Source organism: Gigantopelta aegis, chromosome 9 (assembly GCF_016097555.1).
Source record: "Gigantopelta aegis isolate Gae_Host chromosome 9, Gae_host_genome, whole genome shotgun sequence".
NCBI lineage: Eukaryota > Metazoa > Mollusca > Gastropoda > Neomphalida > Peltospiridae > Gigantopelta > Gigantopelta aegis.
In genome coordinates this window covers 72,873,376-72,889,514 of record NC_054707.1, presented here as the reverse complement: position 1 = coordinate 72,889,514, position 16,139 = coordinate 72,873,376, and the positions used below count along the sequence as shown (strand labels likewise).

The following is a 16,139-nucleotide window of genomic DNA, read 5'->3' as shown; positions in this document are numbered from 1 at the left end:
TTATAAACCTTAAAGTCTAGACTTTAATAAAGTCCAGACTTTAATGTCATGGCAACACCATTCAAATAGCATTACGTTAAAGTCTGGACTTCATTAATGTCTAGACTAAGTTTTATAAGCACAGGGCCTGGAAATCATATTTTTATTCTGTAGCTTGTAGCAGCAAAGAGCAGTTTGTTTTGTTTAACACCACCACTAGAGCACAAAGATATATCATCAGCTGTTGATATCAAACTGTTGGTAATGTTTTAGAGAGGAAACCTGCTACTTTTGCTATTACAGGGATCTTACCCTTGAAAAACATAAAATTCAAGGACTTTTCCAGGATTTTTTTTTTTTTTTTTTCCAGGACATGAAATGAATCAAGGAATATTTTTATTACAAATTGTCTGAATTTTGACAAGTTATGAGAATAAAAATATAATAAAGATATGAACAAATGTTTGGCCTAAACGTCCATGACAATAAAATTTAATGCTTTTTCCTGGAAATTCCATGCCTAGATTTTAAAATCACAAAATTCAAGGCCATTCCAGGATGCATAAGAACTCTGTATTAGTAGCAATGGATCTTTTATATGCAATATCCCACATCCTTTGATATACCAGTCATGATGCAATGGCTGGAACAAGTAATAGCTATATAGGCCCACCAATGGGGATTGATCATTGACCAACAGCATATCAGGTAAATATTTTACCATTAGCCCAAGTCTCACCCAGATATTTGATAATTATGAAATATAGTCAGAGGAAATTCACTATACTTTTTTATTAACAGAAAGGGATCTTCTATATGCACATACTAACTTGTGTAATTATGACTAAGCTATGACATTTTTGGGAAGCAATATTATAACACATGGCTATCCCAATCTTATCTGAGAATTATTTTCTTTATGAAACGCATTTACTTTATTGCACTTATACATACCCGAGTAAGCAATGTCCAGACTTAAGTCTATGTGCAATATTGTAACCACATTTCATTGATAAAGTTCATTATAATTTTATTTTATTTTTTGTCATTGATTGGTCATTGTATTTTCTAACCAGTCATAGGGCACTGATTGGAATGGGGGGAGGGGGGGGAAGAAAAAAAGAAAGAAAAAAAAAAAAGGCTCGGAGAATGGTTCGTTTTGTTTAACAACACTATTGGTTGTCAAACATATAGAGATTTATTATAACAACTTGTGTGTCGTACTGATTTTACGAAACGAGGGTCAGGATTATTGTATTACCCGAGCGAGAGCTCGGGTAATACATGAATCCCGATGTTATGACGTCGCTTCCCAAAATTAAGTCATTACACTTGTTATTGCACGTGTGCTTCGTATGATTATTATTAACTCGGTTATGTTGAACCACATGGATAATAATTGGCAATTTTTAGACTTAGACGAAACCCACTTACATTTGTCTATTAACAGCAAGGGATCCTTTTATATGCACCATCCCAGACGGGATAGTACATACCATAGCCTTTGATGTACCACTGGCTGGTACGAAAAAAAAATAACCCCGACATTGACATGGATAGATCACAAACAGACGGTGCATAGAGCGAACACTCAGAGAATGAAATCACTAACCAAGATGGAATCCTAAAAACTACTTTTAGGTAAGGGCTCTACCAATCAAGCTAAATCCTGCCCTTGCTGAATGTAATTTTTATTATTTTTTCGTTTACACCCAGCGAAGAAAATATTGCGACTTACAGGATCATATGGCAATACCCAACACACTTGGCAGATTGACGTGCAAAGACAATGGAGGATTCAGATGTCAAAGCCGCATCCTAAAAACAACACTACAGGTACCAGTTTTTATGCCTATTTTTAAAGAAACGTAGAAGAAACAATACTAAATTCATGTCCGTTAAAAGCACATATTTTACAACTTAAACGTATCCAACGTCTTTTCAATTATCAGACATGTTTTGAAACACTATATGCACCAGTTTTTATGTCCATTTTTTAAGAAATGTAGAAGAAACAATACTAAATTCATGTCTGTTAAATACCACATATCTTACAACTTGTTTAAAAACGTATCTAACGTCTTTTCAATTATCAGACATGTTTGAAAACAACTCATAAGATAAATGGTATTTAACACGGAAAACATTAAAGCTAGAATAATACATCATATCAACAAGATTTTGACATAAGCCTATAAATAAAACCCAAAGAGTATCAATCTTTTAAAAGATTTTTATTATTACTGTAATGACAAAAAAATGCATGATTTTACATAAAATATTACCAGTTGTAATGTCTTGCAGTACATGATGTAAACAAACTGATGTACTACAAAATAAAAGAACTGACACCTCTCTACTAAAATGACAAAATTCTTAATAAACCTGCCACGAGTAACTTTCAAAAAAACTCACACCATGATAAAACACAATGATGAACGAACGACAGAACAAATAAGTATCTTATGCCAAAATATGCCTTCACAATGGATGAGGATAGATCCGTCAAAATACAAGAATATTAATGAAGGCCCTGTAGGGCTTGCTTTTATAAACACAGATCTGCTAATTTCAGTCATATTTATAAACATATTCATAAGGCATAACATTTCGAAGTCTGTAAAATCCAGGTAACACCATTTTTGTTTAAGACATAATTGTTCAGCTTCAGAACTGGTCTGGCTTGGGGCTTGCTGATCTACTTCGTGCTTTAGGTGAGCGACTTCGTGACCGTGACCTTTGATTTTGCTTGTCTCCGTTTAACTCAGGACTCCTTGACGGACTCCTGGATTTTGATCTGGAAAGTGATCTGCTCTTGGACTTGCTGCCTAACTTCCTCTTTGGACTACCGGACCTGCTCTTTGACCTCTTCCGTCTGTCGTCACTGGGACTCCTGCTTCTGTTGCTTCTGCGTCTGCTCTCTCGGTCCCGACTCCGGCGCTTTCGGTCACTGCTCTGACTCCGACTACGTCTCCTGTCTCTGGACCTTGAACGTGATCTGAAAGATGGGGACACAAACATGAATACACAAAAGATGGAAAAAAATATATGAAAAGAAATATAAAATCAACTTCTAAAAATCAACTAAAATTGGTGACCAATTAATAGTGACATTCTGATGAACCTGATCTGAAGATGAGGACATAAACATTACATGAATGAAAATGAAAACAAGAAAAATCATACGAAAAGAAATTATTTAAAAAAAAAAAATTGGTGATCATTAATAGTTACTTCTGATAATCGATTATAAAACAAAAGAAATTATTTGTTCGCTTCTATCCGATGTGATGATTATGTAATTTATATGATGAAATATATGCAAAATCTACTGTAGTTCAAGCTTGTCGTCGTGTAATCAAGGGAAACAAATAATGTATAGATATTTAGGTGAAATTTGTGTGGAGTATTTAAATGAGCTCAACCAAACATGTCATAGTTCTAATAATTTAAATCTGTCTCAAGTTTATTTCAAGTTTAACCATGTGTAATCGAAGGTCGGTTGGTGCAAACCGATTACAACTGGTGATAGACGATGAAATTACAGGGCACAATATTTCAAGCAAACCGTTTTTCTGTTCATGTGTCAGGTACACAACTATAAATTCACATGAACTGCTAATCACTTAAGTGGAGAACAATTGTACAGTTTGAAAGTCATTTCATGAAAAAAAATGTTAGTTTGTTTTGTTTAATGGCACCACTAGAGCATCATACTGCACTGGCTGATTTAGTAAGCGATGCTGAAATATTCTATGTGTTTATAAAGATGTGTAGAGCAAAACTTTACCGTCGTCTTCTGCGAGGAGAAGGTGATCGATTTCTCCTATTGGAACGTCCCCAAGAGCCACCGCCCCCACCACCCCCTCCGCCTCCGCCTCGTCCACCGTAACCTCCATAACGCTCCTCTGGACAGTCTCGAGCCCAGTGTCCTACACTGTGGCATTTATAGCATTCATCATATCCCTGCTGAAAAACCCAAACATCACAGCAAATATACGAAGAACTCTTGTAAAATTATAACTATCTGTAATCCAACTGCACATTTTCACAAAAACATAACATTTATCTTTGTGTGTGTAACTGAAAATATGCTAACCACTCATTAGAGCACAGTTGAATTTCTAGTCCAATGGGAGCTTCATATTTGGTCACGTGAAGTACATTTATATCCCGATAAAGTACTTCAGACATTCACTTTATAAGCGGTATTGCTGCACGAGATTTTGGCTCTGCTCTAAGACAGTTAGAGGACGAGAACAATACTTTATCGGCGTATAAAGGTAATGTCGCACGAGAAAATGCTCGGCTAACGCCTCGCCTTTGTCTCGTGCGACACTACCTTTATACGCCGATAAAGTATTGTTTCTCGTCCTCTAACTATTACTTAAGTACTATCAAGTCATCCACAGACATTAATGTTTTTTATGTAACTCAAATGGCATAGTAATTACATTAGTATTATTAAATTCATTAACTCCTAACCAGTTCCACAAATGTCAAAATGATTTCAAGTGATGCTACAAAATAAAAGCAGTAAAAATAAATATCCAATAAATATTCAAGTATAATGAACCAAACACTTCACGGTATGATACTCACCATGGTTTCTAGACATTCATGTATGAAAAAAGACAGTGAAAATTTTATTCTTCATTTCAGAGGAACTACAACTCTGAACATGATTAAGTATTTCAGATGATACTGATTGCATGAAAGCAGTTTTTAATCACTGCAAATTGCATTTGGTAACTAAATAGATGACAAAGTAGGAATTGTTTTTAGATCTGCATTCTCTGCAATAAAAGAGGGTGTTGTTTTGTGCTCCTCAGATTCAAGTCAGGATTCTACCAATTCGATACCTATGTATACCAAGTGGCCAACTTCAAGATAACAACGGTCACTGACAGTTAAATAAGCCATAGTTTAGTTATCAATTATAGATCTCTCGAAAAGTTATGCCATTTCTTTTTTTTTAATCTTCAATATATCAACAATGGATGTAAAAAATTCCATATTGTTCCACAACTTCTGTACTAAGCATGAACCCTGACATATTTAAATATGCCATGGATTAGTTTATTATTCTCTAAGAAGGTTATGCAAAAACAAAAAGTGTTCAATATGTGAACAATGGAACATATGATTCCATGACTTCTGTACAAAGCATGAACCCTGACGTGTAAGCAACACATAAATATAAATAATAAGAAACTATCAATTTACCCTCACCATGGGCTGCCTTGGATTTCCTTTAGCCCACTCAACGATTATCGCTTGACCGTTAACTTGACGCCCATTTTCATACTTCACACAATCCTGAAGTAAATAACCATTTTTAAATTGAAATATAAATGTCATATGACAGTAAATCACTTTCATTTAATAAATCAGAGGAATTCACATATTAAGCACAGGCTTCCTGTCAGAAAATAATTTGAGGGTACGTAATAAAAATAAAACGTATCAAAAGTGCCATTAGTAGGTGGTTATTGGTATGAAATCTTTTGAAATTGGACACTGCATTTCACGTATTTTCACAAATTCTAAACAGCAGATCTTATACTATCATCTATCTAAAAAAAAAAAAAAATATGCATTAATTAATTAATGCATTTTAGGGCACATCATTTTACCCTCCGTACTTTCTGGCAGAAACTCTGAAGAAATAAATCAAGATGAACACACGTTTATTATAATTAAGTATTTACCATAATGAACCACATCGGAATTAACTATTACGATACACTAAAACAATTTCAATTTACAAAAAGACATTAAATTATCAATTAATACTGAGATTCCCAACAATATTAAATCTATGACAAAAATAGTGTTCAACTTTTTTTTTTAACTTAAAAATCATTGTAACTTAATAATTTAAAATAAATAAACACACACACACAGCTGACAGGGTAACAACAATTGTATCAGTTTTCAGATGATAAATTGCCAAATCATAACCCTTCTGATTGTAGTTAATAACTACAATTATATTAAATTAAATATTAAATAGCATTTATTAGCGGTCAAAGTTATCAGTGGTTAGCTTAACAACACAGAACATAAAAATGTCTGTGGAAAATAATGGATGTTAATAAAACTAGTAAATCCCATGCTGCATGTCAAATCATCCTTGACTATCCCTGTGCACCTGTTACTGACTGTACAGCAATAAACTAGCAAACTGATAAATGGTAATATAAAAGAATAGCCAGACCATACCAGTACCGTACCAGTTATTCGCTATCAAACAAATGTGATGTGCTTTCCAAAACGATCACCACATGTCACCAGCTATCGGTGCCACTAATGCAATTACATTCAAAGGAATAAATTACAATTCAGAGCACCCACTCACTTTTCTACAGAGGTTAATTAAAACAGTTTAAGAAAACGGTACTATACAATCACTGCAAGTTTTATATACCAGTAAATTATTTGAATATACTGGTAACCATACAAGTATTACAAGCTCAAGCTTCCATAATTTGTAACATTGTTCAAAATTCCTGAATGAGTTAATACTTGTTTTTTCCACTCACCCCCCACCCACCCACCCCCACCATTTCCAAATAAAAATATTGTTTCAAGTAGGAATATTTTATGACACAAGCTCATCCACATAAAAATGCAGGCAAGCTACATAATACACACACCAAAAAGGATCAAGTATATATACATGTAGAAAGAAAAAAAAATCTTTCAAGCACATACTGAAATCCATGGAGGTTTATGGTCCACCTGGACAGATTTGAAAGATGATGCAACATGGAGGAGCAACATGTAGGCATGTTCGGCTTGGTCAAACATGGTCAAAACTTTGGAGACATGATCGTGATCAGGTCATGCACAAAACTGGCAAGGGTTTCGACCCAGAGACATGGGTCATTGACGCGTGGGATTGGCCTGGGTTATGGCAAATGTAGACTTGCTGCTAAGGGTCATTGTCAATGGCACCTCAGTGGTTCTATGGAATTGGCATGCCTCTCTTTGACGGAGAAACTCAGAAGAAATTTTCTGGCAATGGCTGGTGCGTTATTTAATCGAAATACATGTAAATGCAAATGATCCAAGTGTGCATGATCAACATGGAACAAAAAATTCTTCTTGCAATTTTGACTGAAAAACAAAACCTACAAAATAAGAATATTGTTTTAAAAACAAAATTTTATCACAATAGTCTTCATACTGAAATCACTAGTTAAATTATAATACAAATATTGTTTAAATTTTCAGCTTAACAATTTAAAGAATAAACTATTAAATGAAGTTAATGGTAATCACAATTAAAATCTTGCAAAATGTTTTTAAATGGGTGTCAAATGTATATGCTCAAATATGCATTTAGTCAGTGTTAAAAAAATTACATTAAGTGACCAATTACAATTTCAAAAAGACAAAGCACAACTTTATGCAATGCAAAATTATTTTATGCTACTGACCTAATTAAAACAGAAGCAACAGTGGGGATGGTTACACTAACAAAGTCACATATCAAAGCTTATGCATTTGGCACCAAAAGTTAAGAATTATGAAATGCAATATATTCGTAAATATAAAAAAGCTATGTTTGTTTATATCTGTAAAGAAACTAGTATCAAAAACATTTATATTTAAAAATAAGCTTACAAAATGACACGATTACTTTAATTTAAATTAATAAAAAGTCCTATGTAACTACATTCCAGTGACGATATATACAGAAATTAATATCACAGAACTTTTTAATTTGTAATTTTGTATGAAGACTATTAGTAGATTCACCAAATAAGTGTTACATTTAACAGAAAAGACACCTGTCATTCACCAAGCCATATGATATATATATATATATATATATATATATATATATATATATATATATATATATATATATACACACACGATTTGCATCTTTGAAAAAATTCAATTACTATAATAAAGTTAGTTTGTTTTGTTTAAAGACACCACTAGAGCACTGATTAATTACTCATCAAACATTTGGTAATTCTGACACTTAAGTCATCAAAGGAAACCTGCTACATTTTTCTATTAGCAGCAAATATATATCTTGTATGTGCAATTTTCCACAGACAGGAAAGCTCACACCACGGGGCATTTAACCAGCTGTGGTTCACTGGTTGGAATGATTAAAAAAAATTAAAAAATCAGTTGAATTGATCCACTGAGGTGGTTCAATCCTGCAACGCAAGCACTCAATTGATTGCCCCTTATTATAATAAAGGTTATAAATAAAAATACTTCAGTAAAATAAACTCATCCATGTTTTAAAAGTCTCTTTCCAGAACAGGGTTGAAACAGCTACTCATGAATTAGGTATTGTCACTGCAATGTTTCAGTCTCATTAAACAGCAAAAACACCCAATTATATTTCAAAGCAAAGAAATAATAATTTTCAAAATATATTCCAGTTATTTGAACCGAACCTAAACCCATTCTTGATTTAACTAAACAAATATTGGCTACAATATACAATAATTAAACTTCTGTTACATTCCCAATGGTTCAGACGTAGCAACAGCAATGTGTTCATTACTCGAACGTAAAAATTATGTCATCAGGAAACGTCACATCTGATTGATGTCAATTTATATGGACAACTTGTCTTATGGACCAAACATAATTCAAAATATGTTTCTCCGATTCATACACTTTGCGGACTATTTTTTGTTCATACCCCAATGAACGTAAACGAAATAACAGACAATCGTTTAAAAACCCCACAATACATGATTATTTCTTATATGTCTAGAACATACTAAATTTTATGGAAGGTGTAACAAGTTTTGACTATATATTATTAATATTATGCATTACACTGCATTTGACATTGGATATAAAATGGAATAAACAAATTACTTCTTCAAATTAGATGTTGAAATTTTCTTTCTATCAAAATTCCTATCAACAACTTATCAATTTTAGTACATGTACGCAGATGGTATCAACCCTGGCTGTGAAACTATTTATTTATGATGGTCAATAACAAGACAAAAGTAATTAAAAATCTTACCTCGGCATCTCTCTTATCTTCAAAATCAATGAAAGCGTATGCTGAAAACATGTACAAGCAAAATCAGAAATGATAATGTATGCATTTATCTTCTACTTTGTTACATGAAGGCAGGGCTAGCTCTGGTCAGCAGAAATTTTTACCAAATTATCTATTAAATTTTCAAAGTTTACACACACACAGTTTGTGACAAAATATCAATTATTACATGAAATTAATTGGCCAAATTCAAATAAAAATTGCCATTTGTTATTAAAACTTGCAATTGGCGAATGCCAACACTGTGAAAGTTATTTATTCAGTTTCCAATACATGTATTAATAGTTGACCAAGATACAGACAACCTATAAAGATATGTATGCATCGAAATACATGAATATAGACTTACTTCAGTCTAGCTCAGTATACTGTGCTGTGCAGAAGAATCAAAGAAACACCAGCGTAAAGTTGAATTAAATCTCACCTACAGTAGATAGTTAGCTCCCCTGTGTACCATGTTGTGAAAAGTTTGCTTCTTGTTTTTGCACAAATCCATATTTGAAGGATAATTATAATGAATATAAAATAAATTCTTAAGCTTTGTGATACGGACAGTTGTTTAAAATTACATTTGATATTTCACCAAGAATCCACATGGTTTGGCTGTAATGAGGTTCGGTATTCATGCACACTGGGTTTCTCTTGAAACGAAAGTGGGGTGTGACCAATTTGGGCATTTTTAAACATGCAGAGTTTATATATAAAAAAACAACAACTGATACCTAAAATTCTATTCAAATGAGGAATTTTGAAGGGTGTGATAAACAAATCTTCTGCAATAAACAAAATTTCCATAAAATACATCTACTTGTCTAATATCTGTCAACTCCCACTTGTGTTCCGTTCATGTCGGTTACGTAATTTAAAAGCATTAAAAATTACGGAACATCCAGAATGTGTCTTCTACAACAGAAAACCATACAATTTTTTTTATATACAAATGATATATGCAAATACATTAATCAACACTTAAACAGTAACACAAATAACTCAAGCACTAATCTAGCCGGAGAAATGGCTTTTATTTTTACCATAAATTAGCTTGTTACCACCAGCAGTGAAAAGTAAAGTTGCTATATATTTAGTGTTTTCCCCGTTGGTTTTAGCATGGTGTGGCACCATACCTCAATAGTATATTGTCATCTTGTTGTAATCAGCGTCAAACAAGCCTTTTTCAATAATTAATTCTAAAATTGCCTTTATAAAACACTCAGAAAATGTATTAACTATTAAAATATCACTGTTATATACCTTGCCAATCATTTATTAAAGCAAGCACATTAATTACATTTATATTTATTTCAATAAACGTTTAGTCTTTAATGAAAAAATAAATTGTGCCATGAAAATGGTTAAAAAAAAATACAAAAGTGTTTAGGCTACCATGCCTTGCCACATTTCTGGGGAAAACATTAATATTGGACCTCATCCGATTTCAAAAACAAAAGTTACACAATTATGAACAGATATCAACATGACTGTCCAGACTTGATTAAACTAAGTACATATTGTAGCTCACTTAGAACTGGTCAGTCTCATGCTTCACTCTGGCATGAGACTTTAGGAATGGAATAAAGCATGTTTACTAAATGTATGGTTTCCATTCTACAGGGCTGCAGAAAGTACTCGCTTGGTCGCCCAATGCGAGTAAAAATTCTGATGGATGAGCTGAAAAATGTGACTACCAGTCTCCGACAGGTGATCCGTCGTTTTTTTACCGACAAATTTAATTTGTTATATACATATTTTGATATTGCATTGAATCTGCGGTGTATTCTGAATAGATTGTTCTGTTAAACACTTTCGACATGCCACTTGAATTTTGTAAATCTATATTTTAAAAATGTGAAAAAATTAGTATTTACCAGAATGTTTCAACATTTACTGATTTATCAGTCAAGGTTTGGGTCTTGTTTCCGTTTGCTACATGATGTTTATGTTAATTTTTTGCTATTAAAGAAAAAGAGAAATTATATATATATAATCTGAAGTGAAGACAAGAGTATATTATAATATTGTTGAACAATAATATATCCTACAGGTTGACGGACTAGTAGAAAGTCTGCCGGGCTAGTAAATTTTAGTTTGTTCTGGTCCGGCGGGCTAGTGAAATATTTTCCATTTCTGCAACCCTGATTCTAGATTAGTGCCTGCACTAAACCAATCAAACCATATAATAAAACACCAATTGTGTGCAGGATCTTCTCAACTCTTACCCATTTCAGCTCCTGAAAAGAGGAGAGCAAAATTCAATTAGAATAAATGAAGAAAAGGTATTTAAGTCCAAGATTATACCCTCCGTCAAATATAATTCAACAAATTATAGCTTTAAAATACTTTACAATTATTACCTACAATGTTAAAATGATTATGTCGCATCCTATGTTCATAAATTAGAGTACATGAAACAAACATGTCATATGGCAGGCTTTCTGCCAGAAAATAATTTGTCGGTACATAATAATAAAAAAACCCATATTCTACAAGATTTCTTAAGTCTCTGCACTTACACAAAAAAAATTCACGGATAATAGTGCATACAAACCGCCATTCTGTCCGTATGTCAGTTAAGCAAAATTAAATTTTACGCGAACCGCAAATCGGTTACGTCGTGACCTGTAGACATACAGAAATTAAAACTTGCAAACTTCATGACCGATTACAGGAAGTTCATTGTACAATTGAGTATTGTAATTTCAAGACCATGAGGTTTAACTAGTATTCCGACAAATGTTTTAGACATTTTTAGATACTTGATTCGCAACAAACCAGTAGACGTTATATTGCAACTTGTGAACAGTCTAAACTAAATGCTCATTATGAGTAGAGCAATGTACACTGACCGCTATATATTAGACATTTTATAAATGTTGAAAATGATTTTAACGCAAACAGGAATCCAAAAGTGTCAAAAAAGTTGAAAAGTACTAACATCGCATAATGAGCTTTAAAAAACAAACATTTGGAATGTCACTGTAGTATAGAAGTACCATTGATAAAGTGAAAGTAACTTGGCCACGGTTATCTCAGATTTCAAAATTTGTCTCCTGTTAGTTCACAATATTTTTCTTCTTTCATTGACGTTTGTTTGATAAATGGTCATAGCACAGCCACGGTGGAAGCAAGTCGACATTGGGGGGGGGGGGGGGGGGGCCTGACGAGATTGAGGGCACAAAGTTTCTAGGGAGTTTTGGGGATATGCTCCCCCATAAAATTTTGAAAACTAGATGTCCTCAAATGCAATTCCTGCATCTTAAAAGTTTGTTTTGTTTAACACCACCACTAAAGGGGTGACCCGGCCCGCCCCGCCCTCCTTTCACGTTTAGCCGCCCTCCTTTACTTTTCTGCGCCCCTCTTTATTTTCCTGCATCCTACTATATTTTACAGCACCCATCTCCGCTAAATGCAAATGCACACTTTTTTCTACACATTAAAAAAACCCCACTCAGTCTGCACACTGGACATCGAAGGAAACAAGCTGTGCTGTGGGAAGAAAAAGCAACTGACGAAGCATTTACGATAGCTACCGTAACATAATTTAACAGCCTTTATTTTGTCCCATATCTGTATCCATTTGTATGTCTAATACACACAATGAAAGTTATATTTTATTTGAGCAATGAAAACATTTTATATTTTATGGATTTGGCAATCTTCGATTGAAAACCCCCACTTATTTGGTGCCAAACTTGTCACGTGATCAGAACTCATTCTGTCTTGTTTCCACGAACTATCGTCTGATCATATTTTGTTCATGGTGATTTTTACTTTATTTCATGACTTGGGGGCGAAGTGGTACTGCCAATTGTCGAAAACCATATTATTTAACTTCCGTGTATTTTGTAATATGTGCATGTTCGATCGTTGACACAACAACAACTTCTTGCTAAGGAAGTACACTTAAAACAAATTTCCTTAAAAATGATTAAATTTGATGCACCATGAAATGTATTGTTACAGTTAATTTGTACCCTGGAATCTTACTGAATGCTGCAATGCATGCCTAAACAGCAACAGGTGCACAATGAAATCCACACAACCAAACATGTCTGCTAGCACTCCCAATTCAGTAATGACAAGTCACTTCCGAATAGCTGCTTTCAGGTCACATGACTGTTTTCGCGGGAAAAGCCGATTTTGTGTTGTTGCCATTACGTTGATAACGTCATAGTATGTTTTTCGATAATGCTTTTAAAATGACGTTTTCTTACCACTTGGTGCAATTCTTGATGGAAGAGAGATAATATGTGAGTATGTACTTACCGGTTTATACATTTTATTTCTAAATTGATCAAGGTAATCATTAATGTTGTTAAATTGATAGCCTGACATGACTGAGCATGCACACCAACCATTTCTCCTCTTAGTCATACGGTTTTCGATTAAATGAGGACACATGGGGCAAAGAGGTCAAACTGGGGGTGAAATGTCATGGATTCATAACACTATTATACTATAACTTATTCAACAATATACATTTTTTTTAAATTATAAACCATTTGTTGGAGCTGGTCTAGTTTATTTTTATCCATGTTTTTTCTTTCTTTCTAATTACTATTCAGTAACGATATGATTGACTGTAAATTCATATCTGCGATAATCTGGCCTAACACCGGGAGGATCGTAGTCATAACGGCCCCAGTACTAAACGGCCTTAACAATAATTGGTCAAAACGGCCCTTAAAGAAGTCAAAACGGCCAAAGTGAAAAAGTCGCACACCCTACCTAGTTCCATCCAGTGAAAATAAATTATAATTTGGTTAATCTACAAACCTGTAACACACTTAGATCACGTTTTTATCAAATGGAGTGAAAAAGCAGGTTTTATATCGATAAATACCATGGGAATCCCCATGTCCCAATTGCTTGAAATACTGCCGGTTTGTCTTTCGGAAAAATATGCAAACTTCTTTTGCCTTTAACTGCAGCTTTTGTACATCCATACACCGAACAATGGTTCACCATGTTTCACATTTGAAAGATATCTTCAGAATAATATTCCAAACATACAATACAATTCAATAGAATAACATTTTTGCGTTTTAAAAATACACGTGTTCCACTTCCATGTAAAATGACCGAAAGGTTGCGAATCACACCTTCATGTTATGCCGGTTAGCGCGTCACAGGGTCACGTGACTTGAGTTCAGAGGCTTTTTGGCAAGCGATGGGAAAAACGCAACTTTTTATTGCGAATATATTAAAAGCGGGTCAATTTTTAAAAATTTATTTTATTGATACTTCATATATATTGTGAAAGGTATACATAGATACTAAACAATAGTGAATTACGTTTTTGATAAATGTAAACCTTTAAATAAAATGTTAATTGATAGTCTTAATTACAATAGTAAATTGCATTGTGTAGGCTAATAAATTGTTACCAGTGATTCCGTTGTTTTTATACATATTTTTGAACTGCCTGTGATATAGGCTATATTGATTAGGCCTACTAATTATTACTAATGGGAATTACTTTAACGTGATAGTACCTATTGGCCGTTTTGACCATTTCTTTTGGCTATTTTGACTTTTTTTCTTTGGCTGTTTTGACCATTTTCTTTGGCCGTTTTGACTTTTTTCTTTGGCCGTTTTGACTTACATGTTCAGGGCCGTGTCATCATAGGGCCGTTTTGACCGCATACCACGCCGGGCTTTGTCACAAGTTTGTGACATGTTGATGGCGACCATTTTCACATTTGTAAACATATTGGTTTTTGATTTCAGTGCATTAAACTAAGTCTAATAATGTGGTGGGTGATTGTACAATATAAAGTGAGGTAATTAATTACTTCCTCGAGTCTCAACATCAGAGTCTATGCTCAGGCGAGAAAAAAAAATGGCTTCCTTTTTCAGCGGTGAAAAAAAAACCTTTTGTTTTTAATATTTTTATTATCAGAAAAACTAAATATACAAACCATATTTGATGTCGCATCTAATCATACGTCCATATGGCTCAAAAAGCTCTTCAAGATCACGAACTCGTATGGATTTATTTAAACGCCCAACAAATAGCTGTCCGTCTGACCTGCGAGACATTTTTCTTCCTTTTTATTCTGTGATAGTTTTCCTCCTCCACACTGAAATCCAACAAAATAACCAAGGGTTGTAACTACTAAGAAAGGACACAAAACTGCCACTAAGTAGCCGCAGACCAACTGCTTTCTTTCATAAATAAGTATGGGTTTTAACTCATCTGATAACTGTTAAGAGTGCGAATAATTTTAACATGCTCATATACCACTAGAGTTTCGAGCATGTCCGTCCCGGGGCCTGTCTCTGGATAGCCAGTGACTTGCTCCGGGACAGAAAAAAATAATTAATAGGACAATTTTGAAATTTACATCCAAAAAATTAAATAGTGGGCCTTTAAAAATTTTATGCGCATCTCTAATTAATATAATTAATAAAGAAAATTCTACTCATTAAATTTGGTCGCTAGATTAGATCGTGCGGTCAAAAAGAAATTAGATAGATAGATAACTAGTTTAAGACGCCCATCCTGCGTCCGACCTCCGATACAATCGGTGGCCTGACTTGGGATGGATGGGGGGGGGGGGGGAGGGGGGGGTGAAAATTAACAGAATTTAGAAAATAGCAATTAGTAAAAGAAATTAGTAGGATAAAAAAAAAAATTACAAGCCAAAAATAAAATGAATTTACTGCTCGGCCGAATATTTATATAATTTGATGCATTTTAGAAGGACAGTCCAAAAATAAATAAGAGAAAGAAGAGAGGATCGGACTATTTAATAATATTAAAAAAAAAGAAAAAAGAAGTAATTTCGACATAAAATTTTGAACGAAGGTATAAAAGTTTAAAGTCTGATCTATACGGTCCGGGCCGGAGGGGGGGGGGGGGGGGTAAGTTTGAGGTGGGCGGAATTTGGAATACGAATTTAGTAGTTAGGTCGAAGACCGAAACCAAATTGAGCTACACAAATTTAAGTGAAAAAAAAAAAAAAATTAGAATACTCGACCGAAAAGGTTTGAAGATGATTTGAGCAATTTAGACGGGCTGCCAAAATAAACTGCGTCGGACTGTTTACAAAAAAATAAACATAAAATTTTGAATGCAGGCCACAAATTTTAAAGTCCGACTAAG

At 33.8% G+C, this 16,139-nt stretch overlaps 1 protein-coding gene across 8 annotated transcripts; it reads right to left on the bottom strand.

Annotated features, from left to right (window-relative positions):
- Positions 1 to 2,197: 2,197 nt before the first annotated feature.
- LOC121380552 (probable splicing factor, arginine/serine-rich 6) lies at positions 2,198 to 15,111 on the bottom strand. 8 transcript variants are annotated; one of them, XM_041509410.1, is made up of 6 exons: positions 14,953 to 15,111; positions 11,251 to 11,262; positions 8,996 to 9,036; positions 5,206 to 5,298; positions 3,770 to 3,948; positions 2,198 to 2,977 (listed from the first exon to the last, which is right to left on the bottom strand). In XM_041509410.1, the coding sequence occupies exons 1-6, from the start codon at positions 15,071 to 15,073 to the stop codon at positions 2,647 to 2,649; spliced, it is 777 nt and encodes a 258-aa protein (XP_041365344.1). In that variant the 5' UTR covers positions 15,074 to 15,111; the 3' UTR covers positions 2,198 to 2,646. The 8 variants fall into 8 exon arrangements, with proteins under 8 accessions (XP_041365344.1, XP_041365345.1, XP_041365346.1 ...); XM_041509411.1 differs by having other exon boundaries at positions 3,770 to 3,945; XM_041509412.1 differs by having other exon boundaries at positions 5,212 to 5,298.
- Between the last annotated feature and the right edge of the window lie 1,028 nt (positions 15,112 to 16,139).

Bases quoted from the DNA above. Each gene is read 5' to 3' on its own strand.
- LOC121380552 (XM_041509410.1), bottom strand. From the start codon at position 15,073: ATGTCTCGCAGGTCAGACGGACAGCTATTTGTTGGGCGTTTAAATAAA. The intron at 5,299-8,995 runs GTAAGATTTTTA...TATTTACTTCAG, and splicing joins AAGATAAGAGAGATGCCGAG to GATTGTGTGAAGTATGAAAA. The intron at 3,949-5,205 runs GTAAATTGATAG...TGGGTTTTTCAG, and splicing joins CAAGGCAGCCCATGGTGAGG to CAGGGATATGATGAATGCTA.